Source organism: Psammomys obesus, unplaced genomic scaffold (genome assembly GCF_907164565.1).
Source record: "Psammomys obesus unplaced genomic scaffold, mPsaObe1.curated_primary_1811, whole genome shotgun sequence".
Lineage (NCBI taxonomy): Eukaryota > Metazoa > Chordata > Mammalia > Rodentia > Muridae > Psammomys > Psammomys obesus.
The window spans coordinates 12,441,266-12,461,228 of record NW_026596134.1 but is presented as its reverse complement, the minus strand read 5'-3'; the positions used below and the strand labels follow the sequence as shown (position 1 = coordinate 12,461,228).

At 42.0% G+C, this 19,963-nt stretch overlaps 1 protein-coding gene across 3 annotated transcripts in view; it reads left to right on the top strand.

Moving 5' to 3' along the window:
• Window positions 1-2,432: 2,432 nt before the first annotated feature.
• The window catches only part of Ttc8 (tetratricopeptide repeat domain 8), a 57,252-nt gene continuing 39,721 nt past the window's right edge, over window positions 2,433-19,963 (top strand). The window contains exons 1-3 of one of the 3 annotated variants that reach the window (XM_055592940.1): window positions 2,433-2,623; window positions 12,365-12,394; window positions 19,542-19,662. In XM_055592940.1, coding sequence (XP_055448915.1) covers window positions 2,510-2,623; window positions 12,365-12,394; window positions 19,542-19,662 — 265 coding nt within the window. In that variant the 5' untranslated portion in view covers window positions 2,433-2,509. Of the gene's footprint in view, window positions 2,624-12,364; window positions 12,395-19,541; window positions 19,663-19,963 lie in introns of those variants that run through there. The other 2 variants (XM_055592938.1, XM_055592939.1) reach the window with 2 other exon arrangements.

The following is a 19,963-nucleotide window of genomic DNA, read 5'->3' as shown; positions in this document are numbered from 1 at the left end:
AAAAGAACAGGTGGTGGCTTCATTGGAGGGCTGCAGGAGGCAAATGGAGCTTGGCAGATGGTCAGCAACTGGAGGTTATGCAATATAGCTCCTGTGTAGAAACGGAGATTTTATTTTAGGGAAGTGATTACTTTTGTGGGCTTCTTCACTTGGGAGTTTGCTGCAGATGAAGAAGAGCTTTAAGAGAATGTGTGTAACATCAACAACCACCATAACAACAACAACAACAAGCATTGCTCAATACTTGGAATGCCAGTGAGATTGGCAGGAAATTACTGAAATCCAAATAAGCATGACATTTGCTTGATAATGTATCAGTGCTGGCTCATTAGTTGTGGCAAGCACACTGTGGCAGTGGGCGAAATTGACAATGGGAAGGACTGGATGGAATACATTGAACTATCTGTGCATTGTTTTAAAATGTAAATCTCAAATCATTCTGAAATTTAAAACAAATGGGTATAGGGCTGGAGAGGTGACTCAGAGGTTAGGAGCACTTGTTCTTGTAGAGGATACAGGTTTTATTTTCAGCACCCACATGGCAGCTCAGACACTCAACGAAATCTGGTTCCAGTTCCAGGAACCAGATGCCTTCTTCTGACCTCCACAGGCACTTGTCACACACAAGGTGGATGGACATACATGCAAGCAAAGCACTCAGACACATAAAATAAAGTGAACCAAAAATCATATATATACATATACACATATATACATATATATTCACACACACACACACACACACACACACACACACACACACACACACACGTCCATACCTTTAACCACCACACTCAGAGGATAAGGCAGAACTTGTCATTTCACAGTCAGTTTGGGGTATAAGGGTTGAGAATCATTTACCCAGGGTTAAGAAAATAAAAGGCCCCTGTGAACTACTAAAGCTGTCAATTGCCAACACATGCTTTTCTGAAACCATGCCCTTCACATAGACCGCCTCCCTGGGACTTTTTTACACGTTATTTCTGTAGAGTCACTCCCAGGGAAACACAAATGGACCAAATTAGACATCACTGTAAAACTCATAATCTTTATCATTACTCACTTCCAAAATGCAAACATTGTAGAAAAAATTGCTTAGAAAGGGAGAAAAAAAATTCACAATCCATTCCTTAAGTTTTGAAATTTTTCTTCAGCTTGATATCTGCAAATGCTACCCGGATTAAATATAATGTCTGCATTGTAATTCTCTAGTGGTTTGAGAACACTGCAAAAGGTCTGTCTTTGTCGATTGCCATCTGTGAAAGAAAATTTAGACACGATCAGAAAACGCTTTACTATTGGGATTTTTTTCCCCCTGTCTTCCATCTTGGTACAAAGGAGGCAAGGGAACGATCTATGAAGCCACTCCCAGATTCACCCTGGCCACATTTCTGTTTTACTGGCTCTTGTCATTAGATATTTGCCCTCTCTGTAAATCTGTAGAGGAAAGCGAGGCAGCACTTGAAGAAACCATTCTGGCCTAGGGATTTAACTCAATCATTGCAATGATAGAATCTTTACCTAGCACGTGCCAAAAACCTGTACTCAATTTTGTCCACACAAAAACATTTGACAGATGACATCTGCTCATAAACAGTGTTTCAAAAGTTCTTTTGTTGTATCTGGTTTCAAATGCCTGTAGCCCTCCGCACTGGGGTCGAGCCTCGGATACATAGCAAGGACCCTGATAGTAAAAGAAAACAACCAAAGCCAAAGGAAAGAAAAACCTCAATACAACAACAAATCCCCCTTTCCCACACATTGTCTACTATGGAGGAAATGCCATCAATCTGTAAGTTTAGAATTAAAAATCAACAGCCTACCGTTACACAAATTACAGTCCCAGCTCCCTAACTCCAGGCAACCACAGGCAAGTCATTTCTCTCTATGGAACCTATCTCAGTTTCTCATGAATGAATTGGCCCGAGCAATCTTTCAAATCTCCGGCAATTTGAACACTGAGATGGGGTGAGATGGAAAAATACTGGAGGGTTTTTGGATTTACAGCACAAGAGGAGCTGTTTCGCGTTTACGTTTCTAGAGTCAGAGATATGAGAGCAGTAGGAATGAGCAAAAGCGGGGGAGTGGGACCGAGACACACGCCGGGTCAATTTAGGTGGCTTTTTGCACTTACTGGGTAAGCAACCTGGCGGTTGCTAGGCAACTGCATCTCTTGTAAGCACGGAGGCCCCCATAGAGGTGTCTAAGTCACTACCTGTTTTATTTTTAAAAGGCACGGTGCCTTTTCAAAATTAATGAAATCTGCTGTCTTTAAAAGCACACATTTTTGCAGCCAATTTCGTGCAAACTCGCTGCCTGAGCAGCTCAGTGACGCTTTTCTGGCCCCTGTTTTCAGGCGCGCCGTGGGCACCTCTTCGGCCAGGCCCCGCCGTAGCGCGTTGCCCGGCAGAGCCCGACGCTTCCCGCTCGTGGTTCCCGGACCCCGCCCTCCCAGGGCCCGGCCCGGGGTACTGGACTTCGGGTCCCTGGAGCGCTGTCCCTGGCCACCATGGGCTCGGAGATGGATCCGCTGCTCCTGGCCTGGAGCTATTTTAGACGCAGGAAGTTCCAGCTCTGCGCCGATCTGTGCACGCAGATGCTGGAGAAGTCCCCTTATGACCAGGTACTAGCCGGACCCAGGCAGTCTGTGGATCCTCTTGCTGAGGCCTTGGGCTCTAGGTGAATCCCTCTGTCCCCTGGGGGAGGTCCGGGAGGAGGTTGCCTGTGTGGTCTGCAAAAGGCATCTGGAGCGAGACTCTTTGGAGTCCTGGAAGGCGGGTCCCTGTTCTTTGCATCACCGGAGAGCCTGAGTTCTGTGCCTTGACAGCTCCAGCTATCAACTTCAGCACCCCCTTTTCAGAATCAGTTACATTTAAAAGTGACTCTGTTAAGTTTATGCGGGGGCTGAGGGGAGGCTTTGAAAATTAATTGTCCATTAACTGGTCAGACTCTTCGTTGATTTCTAAGAAGTAAAATATATATGAACAAAGATCGGAGACGCAGCCCCCTTAAAACACAGCTGTCCTTTGGTTCAGATAGTGAAGCATGCCATCTTCTACCTTGTCTTTAGACATCTGTCTTAAGTGTGAAGGAGCTTTTGTTTCTGAGGCATGAGTTCAAAATTGAGGCAATATGGAGGAATGAGAATGTAGACGGAGGAAGGATATATTTATTTTTAAAGAAATAAAGAGAAAAACTGGACAAGAGAAAAACTATTCTTGTAGGAGGGAAAGATAAGACGGAAAGCCCTCTAAAAGAGGAAATGATAGCGTTGATTAAAAGAAAATTTAACAGTCCAAAGGGTGCGCTCTTGTACTCCTAGCACTTGGGAGGTAGAGACAAGAAGATCAGTAGTTCAAAGCCATCCTTGGCTGAGTAGAGAGTTCAAAGCCAGCCTGGTGAGCTAAAGGAGAACCTGTCTTTAGAAAGAAAGAAAATAACGATGGGAAGTTAATAAATACGGTAATATTGTGTATAATGAATGAAAAGGGGTGAGTATGAATGGGAGAGCTACAGTGCCGTTAAGCAAGTAGCCCCTGTTGTGGCAGTTTGGCGGTGCTTCAGGAGCATGCAGAATATAGTCTGGCTCCTCTGCTTCCCCTCTAGTGGCATTGCTTTGGAGTTGTCAGGAAATAAAGGGAGAGTTAGGAGACCAGGGTCCTTATTGTGAAGGTTGTTATTAGGCTCTGCTGCTCTCCAAGTAAATGGAGATGGATGATACCCAAGGGATCGTACACGTCCTGAAGAAGGTCCATATTAGTGGTGATGCTAAGCTACCTTCTGTTCCTATTATTCAGCTCGTTAAAGGCCTGTGCATCTGCAGACAAGTATTTTTTTCCCCCAAGACTGCTGCTTGGCACATTGGTCCTACAAATGCTGCTAAAGACAATTCCTGCACAACCCAGCATGTTTGGAGACAATAAGACAGTCTCATTGCCATTATTGCAAGGGAAGTCTGTTAAGAACTTTTGATGTGCCAGACATTGTTCTAGGCACAACGTTTCTCAAGAATTGTACGTGTTGTTTTCATTGAGTTGGTGTAGTTTCCACAGAACAGGATTCCCAAGAGTTGCTCACTGGAAGTTTCCTCATTATATACCAGTGGGAGGTGTATACTCCCTTCTTGGAGATCCAAGATGTGCCCCAGAGGCTCTCAGTAGTTCAGAAGAAAATAAAACTGATTTTGCCCAATTTTCTTTACCAGTTTAGAAACTTACTTGAGTACTGATTCCCACTCCCCTCCCCTAAGGCAAAGGTCAAATATATTTCTTATATCCCTAGGAGATACTGCTAGCGAAAGTGTTCTTGATGGGTAAGATCCTGTGAACTTGAGGCCATGGTGACATTCAGGACTGCACTTGAGAGTTGAAGTTATATTTGTGCTAGATTTTAAATTAGGATTCTTTGTGTTCACTTCAGTGACCTTTTATAGCTTACTTAAGACTTCTGAAACATAAGCTATTTGAAGTAAATATTTTTCTAATGCGTAGAATAACCTTGTAAAGTAGGTAACAGAAACAATAGACTTGGTTCAGAGAATTTTATTATGTTATCTCATTTACTCCTCAACTACTTTAGGGGTTGGTGTTGTTTTTCCCATGTTACAGATCCAGGACACTGAAATGTGTCCAAAAGTTACAAAGCTAGCAAGCCCCTTAAATGGCTGCCATGAAACATTTCAAAACTACTTATGAACTTTTCCCAGTATATTTTCTTATGTGCCTTCTCTCCCTCCAAGACTTTAGCTAGTTTAGGATTTTGGCACATCTACATGGTTGATAAAGGCTCTGATAAGTCCTGAAGGAAAAAGTTCTAATTCGTATTTAGCTAAAAAATAAAACGTATTTGACCTGGAGGGAAAACAGGAATGCAAATCACCTCCATTATTTGGTGAAGATGCCATTTTGGAAAACTAATAGGCAGAAAAGCAGTGCTTTTACTATGGGTAAGAAGAAGTGATAGATTTTTTTCCAGGAAACACGAGAAAACAAATTAAGTGCTTTGTTCATAGCCACATATTTCCAGCTAAACAAGATGAATGGGTCTTTAGTGTGGTCTCTTGTGTTGACCCCATTATTATGCCTTACCTTTGGTCCTCTTTGAGGATTAAGACTTATTTCTGGGATTGTTTTGTGAATGTATGGTTTTGATAGTGATCATAAATAAAGCAGACCCAGGATCCCACTGAGGAGTACCGAGGTTGCTACTACAGAGTGAATAGCATGGTTAAGATCATCATGGAAAGAGATCATATTAGGTTCTAGCTTGTTTTATCATCCTATTTCTGGCGGATTTGTGATGAGACTTCATAATGTGATACAGAATTTTTCATACCATGCAAGATTGTTCATAGTTACATATTTATTGATATGAGCAGGGGTTATATTCAGTTTGGGTAAATACGTTCTTATGATAAAAATACTGTGACCAAAAGCAAATTGGGGTGGAAAGGGTTTATTTGGCTCACATTTGTAGTTCTTCCTGAAGGGAAGCCAGGGCAGGAACTCAAGGCAGGAACATGGAGGCAGGCACTGAAGCATGGAGGATGCTGCTTTCTGACTTGCTCCTCCCCATGGCTTCCTCAGCCTGTTATCTTATACACCCAGAACTACCTGCCCAAAGTTGGCAATGCTTACAGTGATCTGGACTCTCTCACATCAGTCATCAGCCAAACAACACAATAAAACAAAACCCACAGGCTTGCCCAAAAGCCACAGTCTCAGTTGTGGCCTAGTTCCCTTATCTTAAATGACACTAGCTTGGCCCAAGTTGACAAAACTCTAGTATTTTTAAAACTTCCTCATTTCAGAATCCTTTCTATGTATTTGAATTGCCATTCCCAGACTAACAAACCCAGTGTGAATGTGTTTCTTTAGAGTAGTGCCCAGATAGGCACATAGTGGCACAAGAAAATACAAACATTTCTTCTGCAAGTCACATAGGTTCATTTCAGCACCTGCCTTTCTCTCTCCTTAAACACAAGTGAGAGCTTCTGTTTTTAATAATATTTTTTTTTCAGCTTGGTTTTGTTTACTTTTCTTCCAGATAAATGAGAAAACTTTGATAAAGTGAGTTGATGCTTGTTACCTTGTTTTGGAGGGGGTGGTGAGACTGGGTTTCTTTGTGTAGCCTGGCTGTCTTAGAATTCACTCTGTAGACCAGGCTGGCTTCGAACTCACAGAGATCCTTCTGCTTCTGCCTCCCAAGTGCTGGGATTAAAGGGAGGCTTGTACCACTACTGACTGGGGCTTGTAGACTATTTTTCCAGACACAGTGTGATTAACAGTTAGAGACAGAAGGCAGGGTTCCTAAGCTTGGAAGATATTAAAGTTGGATCTATTAAGAATAAAGACAGAGAGACGGCAAATTCCTTTATCATAGTTTCCTCTCTTTTGAAAAAAGAATACATATATTCTAAGAATGATCAATACACAGAGTATTGTTCTTTAAATTTTTTTTTTTTTTTTTGTTACTAAAACATAGCAGGGAATGATTAGATGTAAAAGGCAGAAATGCAAAGCCACCCTCCACAGAGCAGTGTGACCTAGAGGAAGGGCTGGCTTCCCTGGTTCATGCTGATCATCCTGATTAGTTGCTTAATCTGATTACTATTCTTTTCACTCCATATGTCAGATTAGTGGCTTTCAAAACAGTGCTGAATTGTAGCTCACAATTCATACAACATGGAGCCTTTAAGGGCAGTGGGGTTTTTAAGAAGATGCTGTGTCTTCCTGAGTGGGTAGGACTCTGAAGATGGTTATACTTTGGTGTGTATTGGAAGGAGGGGTGAGGGTTTTCGCCTTCACTTTCTTCTCTCCTGCCCTGAGTCTCCACTTACAATGATAGATGTCACAGAGGGGAAGATGAGTGACCTGAAGGTGCAGCACAGGCTGGAAGCCACTGGAATGCGTGAAAGATAGGGAACAAGTTTTCCTTAATGATCATGTGAGTAGTTGCTTCAGGCAATGATTTGATGATACAGCCCCCAAATATGTCTTTCTGTCCATTTACCTAATTTGTCTCCTCTTTGGGGCCATGGAGACTAAGCCAGGCTTCATCCTTTGGTTCTATCTGTACACTCTCAGGCCCTTTGTTGCGTGGATTTCTGTCCTGCCAAATTACACAGATTGCATTTGCTGTGTGGCTGCTCGGTCACTTGACCTCCTAACCTTTCGAACCTTTTGAACCACCCATCTTTGTACTCTCACAGGCTTTTCCTTCCTACTCTTGCTACATTCCGAATAGCAATGCTTCAGTTTAAGATCTGGATAGGCTCTTAGCCAGAGTAAGTATTGGTGATAATTAGGAAGCTGTGTTCAGAAATATCTGGAGAATCAGTCCCCTGAAGTAATATCAGCAAGCTTAAGGGAAACTTATCCCCCCGGGGGGGGGGGGAGAGGCCTTATTAGGGACCTTTCTAGTCGCTGTGACCAAAATGTCTGCCGAGCAGCTTAAAGGAAGAAGTGTTTATTGTGGCTTACAGTTTTAGGGGTATAGTCCATAGTGGTCAGGAGAGCATGGCACCCAGAGAAGGAAGCTAACCAATCCCAGTGCTTCTTAAGTGAGAGAGCAGAAAGTAGTAAGTGCTCACCCCTTCTCAGCCAGCTTTTTTCTTCTTTGGTTGTAACCCGGGACTCCCACCCATGAAGTGGTGCCAACCATATTTAGGATGAGTCTTCCCATCTCAGTTTACATAATTTAGAAAATCCCTCGTAGACATGTCCAGAGAATCTAACAAGTTGACCACCACTTAAACTATCACAGAGGCAAAAGCTGAAGATGATGCTGATGCCAAAGAGAGCTGCCAGGTCTAGACAGCAGCCCTGTACCTTTTTGTCCTCTCACCTGCTTTGAAGGGAGGCACACAAGGGAGTTTCAGTTTGATCTTTGAGAATCTGGAGTCAGTACTGGATTCTGAAAAGGGGACCACGAGATGGTTTGGTGCTTGTGTGTTGAGCTTATCCTTGGGTGACTTTCATCTCACAGTGAAAGAGCTCCTGAAAAGGCAAGGTCTTAGGATCAGTCCTAAAACTACCCCAGAAAGGAGCATTATCACCATAACTCTGAGAAGGTAGTAAAGGTTGCATGACCCATTTGCTCAGGGTTCCACACCTGAGCCATGTCTTTAGGATCAAGTCCAGGGCTTTTGACTCTAGAGCAAGGTCTGGTATTTTCTACCCATCCGTGCTGCTGCCCAGAGAAGCAGTTCACTAGACTGAAGGAACCTAACTTGTGGCTTCTTATCTAGAGAAATTAATTTAAGCACATAAAAATTTAGAGAGACTCCAAGTGGAAGGCTGCAGTGTTTTGTTTTGTTTTTTGTTTTTTGTTTTTCTTTTTTGAGTTAAAGTATTGCCCCAACTTTAAGTTGAAATATTTAATTAAGAGTAAAAAATCCTTTCCTTACTGTTCTGCTGCTGCTGGGCCCCAAAGCGAGCCATCCCTGTCCTTGGTCTCTATATATCCCATGGTGATCTGTTTCCTCCCTTGGTATCGTCTCACATACTCAGCATAGTGGATGCTCAGCTCAGGGTGTCCAGGCTCAAATACTGCCTCCACACCCTGACCTCATATTTAGTGAAAATGGCAATGCAACAATGTGAAGGTTTTCACTGATATGTGGTTAATACCAAAAATATTTACCTCTTGTTTCTATATAGCTAACATCAAACACACGGAAGGAACGCTCCGGAGAAATATAGTATTTACGTGGGAGAAAGCAAGGGGAATTACAGTGGGGAGCATGTGTGATGTTAAGACCATGGGGCAGGGGAAAGGCAAAGCGAGGAATATTACATAAGTGAATTTGAAACAGTAATCCTTGGCCACAGGATTAATAGCAAGGGCATTCAAAGATCGGTAATGAACATAGTATCAGTCTGAGGTTGCATGGACAGTTTGGGGATAGAAATTGGGGCAGAAGTTTTCTGTGTGAGATTTTAGTGGCCTTTGACTGAGGGTGTAGTCTGGCAGTCTTTTGGGACTGTTCTTGTTATGAGGTACACACTCATGGGATCCCCCACCCCACCTGATTTTCATTACACTCTGACATAAGCAACCTCATTTTGATTCTGACCACTTTTGTCCTAGAGATATCTGCATATGGAATTCTGTTATTATTTTTCTGAAGGGATGTTCATCATCTAGAAAGCATTTGCGAGGAATGCTCTTCACGTCCAGTGAAATGGGTGGTAGAATGATGTTGAAACTAGTTCACAAATCATTGTCATTTACAAGTTCCAGAGTGATCTCTTCTTTCTCCGTCTCCCTTCTTATTTCCATGCCTTCTGCTTTACCCTTCTTCCCTCCCCTGAAATCAGCTGAGGTTTGGTCCTGTGTGTAGCATCCAACGCCATGTTGTAATTTATTTAATTTTCTATATTCCCCTGTAGAGTGTTTGTAGCATCTTGGTGGGTACCAGGGCTGCCGGGAACAGGCTGTGGAATGAACACCGTCTCTGTCTCGGACCCTTTTGAACCTTGCCTCTGTTTTCAACCCACATTTCCCACCCACATACCCAGCCCCTGTCTCTGTCCATCCCACGCTCTAGGCCTCTCATTTTCTTCTCTGACCTTTTTATTGTTTTCCTATCTGCTCTTCACAGTCACACATATATTCCCAAGGGATGGAAGAGTAAGACAGATCACAAAGTCCTTCATCAGTGAACAGAACCCCATGAGGCTGAATTGGTGGCTTCTGATTGGGCCACCAGAGGAAGCTAACTACTGTTGGTAGAGTATCAAACAGCTGGCTTTGGTTTTGGGTTAGGGCTTCTGTTTCCTTTAGTTGTTTGCTTTTCCTCTTCAAACAGTGCCTGCAATTGCCTGTTGTTGATCTTTCCCACTCAATTCTGTATTGATCCGATCATAGAACCATTCTGAACTTAATTTAGTTTTTCCCTTCTGAGGTACTGGCGATATGCATCCTGGGTCTGGTGCATGCGTAGCCCGCACCATGGCAGCGAGAGGGATGCCTAGCCCTTCATCTAGCCTCTCATCTCTCTTCAGCCTGCCTTGTTATTTCTAGCGTTTAAGAAAATGTAAATTCCCAATAAGCTGGCAAGAAAGTGCCTTTGGCTCATTAAAACATTTGTACAGCTATGCTAGTCACTTCTCTCATTGATGTGACCATATACTAACCAGAAGTGGCCAGAAGGGCGGCATGGGTTATTTTGGTTCTTGGTTCAGAGGAAGGCAGTTCACCGGGCCAGAGAAAGTATGCTGGCAGAAATTTTAGTCTATGACACTACAGAAGAAGCAAAGAAAGGACAATGACGGTGCCCAGCTGGCTTTCCCCTTTTCCCTTGGTATTCAGTCTTGGACCCCATCCCAAGATGGTGCTGCCCACGGCAGTGTGTGTCTTTCCTCCCGGGATAAACCTTTTTGGAAGCATTCACACAGACTTAACAGAAGTTGTGCTTCATTAGTGCTTGAGATGTTTCTTAATTCAGTCAAGTTGCCCATCTAAATTAGTCATTACAGTGACATTGAACGAACTGTTTAATATCTATAAATCTGTTTTCCTCCTCTGTAAAATGGGTGATAATTCTTGATTCACTTAGACCATTGTTCCGACATTCAAATGAGATCACGAGCCACACACACCCAAGAAAGAATAGGAAGGCTTGTTTCTGGGATCTATCTGCCTTCTCATCCCCTCTGTTTCACATTGCTGAAGTATGAGCCATGCTTGGGAAATCAGCACTGCTTTCAGCCTCCTTAACACACGCGCACAGGATTGCAAACCTGTAGTTGCTCTAGGCTCTCCAGTGTTTGGTTTAGTACATTGTAAGATCCTTTCTAACCCCCACTCTTTGGGGCACTCATTGTCCAGCCTGGCTTAGCTTTTTCCTCTCATGTCCCTACCATGCACCGTTCTAAAGAAGTCACATAGCTATCCAAAGTTGCACTTTGCCTGTACAGATATTTTCTTTAAAATATCCAGTGCTCCTTTCAGATTTTAGAGCTGTAGAAAGCAAGGATCAACCTTCTTTCTATTTCTTAGCACTTTCTCCAATAAAACATGGTGTAGGTAAGTGTTCAACATCCGCTGCTGCCTAAGGGTAGATATTTGTTATAAGACCTGATTTTTAAACGAATCTTTATTTATTTTTATTTTATGTACATTGGTGTTTGACTGTTTGTATGTCTATGTGAGGGCCTTGGATCTCCTAGAACAGGAGTTACAGACAGTTGTGGGTGCTGGGAACCGAACCTGGCTCCTCTGGAAGAGCAGTCAGTGCTCTTAACCACTGAGCCATCTCTTCAGCCCCACAAGGCCTGATTTGATTGATGGATTTCTGTTTAACCTGGAAAGAAAAGACTCAAATACCTCATTTGTCAGTACCTAATATTTCTATAGAACATTGCAGTTAGAGTTATTGTTGTTGTTGTTATTATTATTATTATTATTATTTTCGGACAGGGTTAGACCAGGCTGCCTCAAAGATCCAGCAGCTTCTGGGACTGAATCCCACCAAGTACTGGGATTCAAGGTGTGGGCCACCACTACCTAGCTAGAATTAATTTCTTATTAGCAACTGCTAATCTCATTGTACTTAATGTGGAATAAAAGATTTGTTTTTTTTTTTTCTCCACGAGTGATTAAACATATATATTTGTATGTGGGAGGGGAGCAGCTTATCTGGTAGCCAGATGACAACTTTTGGGAGTTAGTTCTCTTCTTCCTCCATGTGGGTCCTGGATTTGACTCACACTCAGGTCCTCCATCGTGGTGGCAAATGCCTTTATCCACTGAGCCATCTCGTGCACCTTGTACTGACTTCTTTAAACAAGTAACTGAGATACCTTTTCTTTGTACTCTGAATAAGACTGATCAGAATTTTCTGATGATAGAAAACAGCACTTTGCTGTGTGTATTATGTTTTGCGGACTTTTGAGAGTACTTCTGGAAAAAGATTCCGATTACTAGTTGCAGGTCTGGGTCCATGGGCAGAGTACTTGCTGTACAAGCGTGAAGACCCGCATTCGGATCCCTGTGCACATAAAGGCTTGCCGTGCCAGCGTGTTCGGGTAACCCAGGCACTAGGGTGGGGGACAGAGACAGGCGGATCTCAGGGCTTGTTGTCCAGCCGGTCTGGCTGATTTGAAAACTCTAGATTGAGTGAGAGACCTTGTTTCAAAAAATAGACGGAGAGCGATTAAGGAAGATGCCCAAAGTTGACCTCCGTCCTCAGTATGCAAGTGGACGGCAAATGGACCCACTGTCTGCATACCTATGTACACACTACATACAAACACACACATTTAATATGTGGATTTTTATTGAATAATACTCATGAAAACTTCTGACTTCAGAAATTGCATGTCTTAAAAATGTTTGCAACCTTCTTAATGCTTTCCAGGAACCAGCTCCCGATTTGCCAGTGTCTCAGGTAAAGGCTTAGCTGCAAACATTAGTTTAGAGAGTAATTTGGTTGCTATTGCTTGTTTGCTACTGAAACTTAGAAAATGTGCTGTGTGTCTGCTCATAGCATTAGAAACTTAGCTGCATCTACCAGCTGTTCTGTTCCTTATTGCATAAATAAACTTTCATATCCCTAAAGCTTTTATTGACATGGCTAGCCTTGTAGAACTATTGTGAACTGCTTATGAAGACTCGGGCTTAAGTAACAATTGCCAAATTGGTTAGAATGATGAGAAAAAGAAACAGGGTGGCAAAAGGAATCACACTTACAAGGGAGCCAGGCTGTCAGCAGAGTCACAAGGATCTTCAAAACTGTGATAGACAGCAGCACATTTTGAATACAGTGGTCCCACTCTGCTTGTTTTCTAACTGACTTGGTTGCTCTAACAGGGAGGGCAAGGTTGTCCCAGTGAAGGAGGAGGGAAGGGCCAGTGGCCAGATCACAAGGACTAATTGGTTAGAGAAGACACTTAGCTGCTAACTGGGTAAGAAGGAGAGACCCAGAGTCAGAAGGAAGCCCTTGAAGGGAGGAGGTGTGGTGAGGACCTAGCTGTAGAGGATGACATCTGGCCAGTGAAGATTTTAGTCCAGAAGGTTCCAATTGAGTCTGGGAGTAGAAGAGGTGCGGAGACTAGTAAATCAGAGAGCTTAGATGTTCCCACGTGTTTGCCCTGCCAAGTGAGACACAATGCTAGTGTTGTGTAACTCAGTGATTTGAACTGCACACACAGTACATTTGAGAAGTGATTGAAAGGAAGTTAAGAGGTACTGTCATGAAGACCTCTGAATTAGAACAACACTGGAAAATGGCCCAAATGTGATTCAGACTTCTTTATAGAATGACATTTGTTTTCCCATGATTATATTTTATATAATGTACATGCCCTCATTCAAGATGGATCTAAATCAGAAATGCAATTTATTTCTAAATAAATAATATATACTTTTTACTCTTAGACATATGGAAGATTTTTATTAAAATTAAACTAAAGCATTAGTAATTTGCATTGTAGATGTGGTTGAAAACTGTGTTATTTAAAAGTTTCAGACTAGCAAGAGGTTTCATGAAGCCCTTATATGTAGTAACAGTTTCTAATTTTGTTTCTGTAGACTCAATTATCCACCAAATAATGATGTCAAAAGGAATAAGGTTGACCATGTTGTTCATATTTTTCAGGTTTCATTTTGTTTACAACTTAAAAAGAAATGAAGCTTGTGCTAGCTTTTTGCCACTGTGATAAAAAACCTGAAAAAAAAAACCTTAAAAGAGAAAGGTTTGATTTTGCCTCCTGGATTTTAGGGGGTCTCTGTGGTTGGTGGCTGTGTTTGGAACCTGTGGTGAGGCAGAATGGCCTAGTGTCAGAAAGGTGCTCACCTCCTGGCAGTCAGGGGGCAGAGAGAGTGAAAGGGACTGGGGACAGGACATAACCTACAAAGACATGCCCCCTGGAGTCCCATTTGCTCCAGCTAGACCCATCCCCCACCTGCTAACAGTCCAGCTATGAAGGCATTTGTGGAATCATCTATGGATGGGATTAGTGATGGGGTCCTTTCTCAATAGTGCCACCAGCAGAGACCACGCCTTCTATACAGGAGCCTTTGGAGAGATTTCATAACCAAACCCTAAAAGGCCTCACAATGCCAACAGAATATATTGTGCCTAAAATTTAATTTCACAGGTAGACTGTCAAGTAGTACTGCCAGCTTTTAATGACATTCAAATCATATCAGAAAGATTATTCTTATTTGACTTACTCTATTAATCAAAAATTACTTCTCATATGCCTTAACCTGTTGGCCTTGTGTTACTTATCCTAATTACAGTAACAACAGAATAGTGAAAACACGTTTTCTAGCTAGCTGAGTTTTTATTTCGTAAGTGAAATTGGATTAGCCTTGTAAAAGATGGAGCACACAAGTCAGTACTTTCTTGATGTTAGGCGCTTTACAGATTTATCTCAGTAGAGTAGAAGGGGCAGCCCTCGTAGCTTGACTGTGCTCCAGTACAGGGACCCACCCAGCATGAAAAAGACTTGATGGGTTTTTCAAAAGGAAAAGAAAAAAAAGAACATAAAGTCAGGAGGGGGTCTGGGAGGACTTGGAGGGGGAAGTGAATATGATCAAAATGCATTGTATGAAATTATCTAAGAATTGCAAAAAATACGTGCAGGGAAATAAATTATATTCATTTAGATTGTGAGAAACTTTTTCCTTTGTAAAAAGTTCCTAAACATCTTTTTTTTTTAAATTTGATTTTATAGAACTGGGGTCTCTACTAAAATACAAAAATAGTCACATGCATAAGAAATTGTTTTTTAAAGCTGGACTACTGCAATGTATTCAGTTGAACATAACATACATAACAAATTTGTACTTTTATTCAGATTTAAGGGAAAATTAGAGATTATTGTGTGTGCCTGATCATGCTTCTTTTTTAATATGCAGGGGATTTTAGGACTTTAGAACATATTTGGCGTATTTCAAAAAAAATTTTTTTTTTTAATCCCAAGCCCCATCTGCTGTTTTCATTAAAATCTCAAGAATTGTTCACATTGCTGGGAGTGGTTATTTGAACATACTCTGATGTGTAATCAAGCAGTGATGTGTGATTTTTCAAAGTCATTTTTTGTTGGGACAGAAGAAAAATGAAGGAAGATGATTTCTTTCTGAAATATTGATGAATTTTTAAATCAAATAATGGTTTAAGTATGTTTTCTATTTTGGTATCCGTTGCTGTGATAGACACTATGACCAAAAGCAGCTTGAGGAGGAAAGGCTTATTTCATCTTACACTTCCAGGTCACCATTCATCACTGAGGGACGCCAAGGCATGTCAGGACAGGAACCTGGAGGCAGGCACTAGAGCAGAGGCCACGGATGGGGTGCTGCTTGCTGGCTTGCCCTCCATGGTTTGCTCAGCTTGTTTTCTTTTACAACCCAGGACCACCTGCCTAGAGGTAGCCTGGCCTCTAGTATGCTGGGGCACCCACATAAATTACTACTCAAGGAAATGCCTCCACAGACATGCCCACGCCTATAGGCCAGTCTGATAGAGGCGATTCTTCAACTGAGGTTCCTAGGTAGCTCTAGTTGTTTATCTAGTTGTTTATCACAAACACATCAATGTCCAGCCATAGCTTTTCTTCCTTGTTTATCCCGAGATTTTGTTAACATCACAGTATAAAACATAGTTTAACTTTTTAAATACCACAGTATTTTAATTCTTTCAACACTTTAAAAGTCTACAGTCTCTTTAAAAAATTCAAAGACTATTGGCTGTGATCTGCTTTAAAAATGTACTTATTCTAAAAGGGAGGAACACAGTAACAACCAGATTAAAGTAAAACCAAACTCCAGCAGTGTAAATCACTCAGTGTCCGTCATCCAGGATTCACCCATAATCTTCTGGGCTCCAAAGGTCTTGGGTGACCCCTGTAACTTTGCTACCACCAGCACACATAGCTTTTCTCATAGGCTCAGGCGAGCTGTACTCCATGGTCCTGACATCTCCAACATGCTGGGCTCTCTACTGCAGACTGAGACTGTAGCCTCACCAGTGGCCTTTCCTGGCCTCTTCAAGGATTCCAACCTTGCCACTTGGTACCAAGCCTAAGATGCTTCTAAAAGCCCATCAAGTCTGGGGTCTTCACTGCAGTTGAGCCTGAATTTTTACCAATGGCCTCTCCTGCTCTCTCTCCAAGGAGACTCCATCCCTGCAAACAGTGCCAACGTCAACCTCAGATACTGTCCACGACCCCTTTATGCATTTAAAACCAGTACAATGTGTGAGACTCTTACACATTACCATGTTTGGTTACCAGCTTGAGATGGCTGCATCTTTGCCCTCCATGGACCACAGCTTCTGTGTCTGACCCTGAGGAAATATTTCCCAGAAGATTTCACCTCCATGATGCTGTTCTCATATTAACCACAATTGATTTTTCAGCCCCAGATAACTTACAGCATATATTGTCCCACTAAAACAAAGTTTTCAGTTCCATAGATTCTTAATCCAAATACATCAAATAGCCCTGATAGTGTATTTGAACTGACTCAAACTTCTCTCTAAAATTTCTTGAGTTAGGCCTTCTTTATCTGCATTTTCTTTAACATTTTCTTTCAGCTTTCCCCAGAACATCCTGTTAACCTCTGAGAACTCAATGGTTTTTCTGGTGCAGACTTCCAAAAGCCTTCACATTCCTACCTGAAAAACAATCCAAGACATAAAATCCACATGGTCAGATCCATCACAGCAATGCCCCATGTTCCTGCTACAAACGTCTGGCCGAGTTGGATTTCTCTTGCTGTGATCAGCACCATAGCCAAAAGCAACTAAGGGAACAAAGACTTTACTTCAGCTTACTCTTGCAGCCCACAGTCCATCACTGAGGGAAGCCGAGGCGGGAACTGAAGCAGAGGCCATGGAATAGTCCTGCTTACTGGCTCCCTGGCTTGCTCAGCTTCCCTTCTTATACGACCCAGGGCTACTGCTCAAGGGTGGTGCCTCCCACAGTGGTTTGGACCTTCCCCCATCAATCATCATTAAAAAAATTCCCCCACAGATTTGCCTACAGGCCAGTTTAATGGGGGAAAATTTTCAATTGATCTTCCCTCATGCCAGATGACCCTAGTTTGTGTCAAGTTCACAAAAACTAAACTGCAACATATGCTTTATCTCAGATCTTTAAAAAATTTTGTGTGTATATGTGTATATACATGTACATGAGTGTGCTAGGTGTGTGTATGATGTGTATATTTACATATATATATGAGTGTGAGATGTATCTGTGTGCATGAGTGTATGATATGTGTGTATCTGTGTGTGTGTGTGTGTGTGTGAGAGAGAGAGAGAGAAAGAGAGAGAGAGAGAGAGAACATGTACAAGCCACAACCTGTGTGGATGCCAGAGAACCATTTTGGGTGTCAGCTCTCCCCATTGACCTTGTTTAAGACAGGGTCTCTTGTTTGGCACTGCTTGTAGCAGGTTTGCTGTCCTGGGAACTTCTAGGATTCTCCTGTCTCTTCCTCTTAGCTCAGCTGTCCAGTGCTAGATTTCAGATGTATGTTAGATGGGTGCTGGAGATGGAACGCTGGTCCTCACTCAAGCTTGCACAGCATGTGTTTTACCCACTGAGCAATCTCCCAAATCATTCCAGATCTTTTAATATCAAATTTCCATATTATTGTTTCCATTTCTTAAGACTTAAAAATGCAAATTATATTTATAAAGACTGAATTAATAGATTTTTTTTTAAGTAGATGTTCCTACCAAATTTCTCATACAGTTATTTATTTATTGGGGCCAGGAGAGAATGATAGATTCACTTCCCCTGTTTTGATTAGCTCAACACAGAAAAATTTATATCATCTTAGCATTTAAGAGGTTACTAGGGGGTGGATATCAAGCACAACAGATTGGACTATGAAATGGTAGGAATGACTCAAAACTAGTTAAGATGTGTCCATGAATATTTAACAACTGACTGGGTAAATAATGCTTAAAATTGTAAAAACGTGCTTTTTAAAAAGCTTGATTTAATATGAGTATGGTTCATGCCTGTAATTCCAGCACTAAGAAAGCTAAATCAGGGGGTCTAGAGTTCAAGGCCATTCTGGACTACATAGTGAGAACCTGTCAGAGAAAGAGATTGGGGATGGTTGAGTGAGGGGGCAGACTGGCTGAAAAAGATTCAAGTTAGGCTCCAAATCATGGTCTGTAAACTTTGTTGGCTCCTCATGATCAGAGTAAAAATACCTAAACCTCACCATGGCACATGCCCTCTGACTGTTCTCTTCGCCCAGACAGACTTGCCAACATTCACAACTACTGGAAGTTTCCAAATATGCTGTGAGCCAATCTTACCTGGCCACGGAGCCAAAGCTGTCATTATTATTATAGTCATTGTTGTTTTGAGATGTATCACATGCTGGCTTTGAACTTGCTGTGTAGTCAAGGAGGATCTCTCAAGTGCTGGGATTACAGGCATGTATTACTATCCTGGCTGCCTGTCTATCCCTTCCTTCCTTTCCTTCTTCCTTCCTTCCTTCCTTCCTTCCTTCCTTCCTTCCTTCCTTCCTTCCTTCCTTCCTTCCTTCCTTCCTTCCTTCCTTCCTTTTTCTTTCAACTGTATTCTATAAAACCTGTTTTTTTCTTTCACACATTGTCGCCTATTACACCCTGCTCTCCTTAGCTATTTTATCCATTAGATGCTAGGATCCATGTGATGATCTTGTTTCCTACTCAGAGCTGGCCTGAAAGTACGTATCTAAGGGGTCTTTAATAAAAAGGCTGACTGGATAACGTTCCATACATGTGGGGACTTTGCGGACTTCCTGTTGCTTTCAATTTCTTCCTGCCTTAGCTCCTTTTGCTTCGGCCTGCTTCATAACCAGATTCCTGGTATACTGCGCCCCAGTCTTTCCCCAGATTTCCCTGCTACTCTTCCCCGTGGACTGTAGAGTCAGCTCTGTGCTGCCACTTCCAGACTTGCATTCCTCTCAGATCATGCAAGGCACACCACGCTTCATCATTCTTGGCTTTTAGTCTGGAAAAAAGCAGTAAAGCGATTCCATGTGTTTGACAAGAAAGTTAAGGGCACCTTCACGATGCCCTTCTCAGGCTGCTGCAAAGCTAATGATGCTTTCAGGTCGGATTCTTTCACTACTTTTCCATTCTCCATTGTCTTCAACAGGTTTTCTCCTGACTACATCACAAAATTACAGGGGTTGAGTAGCGACTTGGACTCCAGAGACTCTGACCTTAGTCTGAGTCAACCAACATTTCCTGAACTTCTAATTATACATAAAAAAAATGAAAGGTCTAGAAATTCAGGAGTGCACAAAGTTGAAATGCTTGTATTCTGAGGAACAGAGGTTGACACATGCCTAGATGATCACGTATTTGTCAGATATGGCAAGTGTAGAAGATCAGAGCATAAAGGAAAGATTGAAGAAGATGCGAGGAGCCCTGGGGTTGGAGACTGGGAAGGACTTCCTGGAAGTCGTGGTCCTGAGGCAGAGAACACAGTGCACGGACAGAACGTGCCCAAGTTAGTAAGCCCTATAAGATATGTAATGGTATTTTTACAAAAACTTTCCTTTTCTGTGGTTTTTAGGCAGCTTGGATTTTGAAAGCACGAGCATTGACTGAAATGGTGTACGTAGATGAAATTGATGTAGATCAGGAAGGGATTGCAGAAATGATTCTGGATGAAAATGCTATTGCTCAAGTTCCACGTAAGTACTCCTTCTTCATTAAGTTAAAAAAGGAGGAATATAGCATTATCAGAGGAATATGTGTGCACATGTATTTTTATATTTTATATAAACACATATGTAATGGGATTATTTTAGAATCCAAGTCAGGGTCATGGTATGAATAGTATTGGAGGACAGCCATAACATTTGGTGGTTTGCTAATAATTTATTAGTTGTTGAGCTCTTCTTTTCCTCATTGTCTTGCTAAAATATTTAAATCCTGCACACAATCATTTATTTGGAGACATCTGTATGAAAAATAATTAACTTTTGAGCCTAG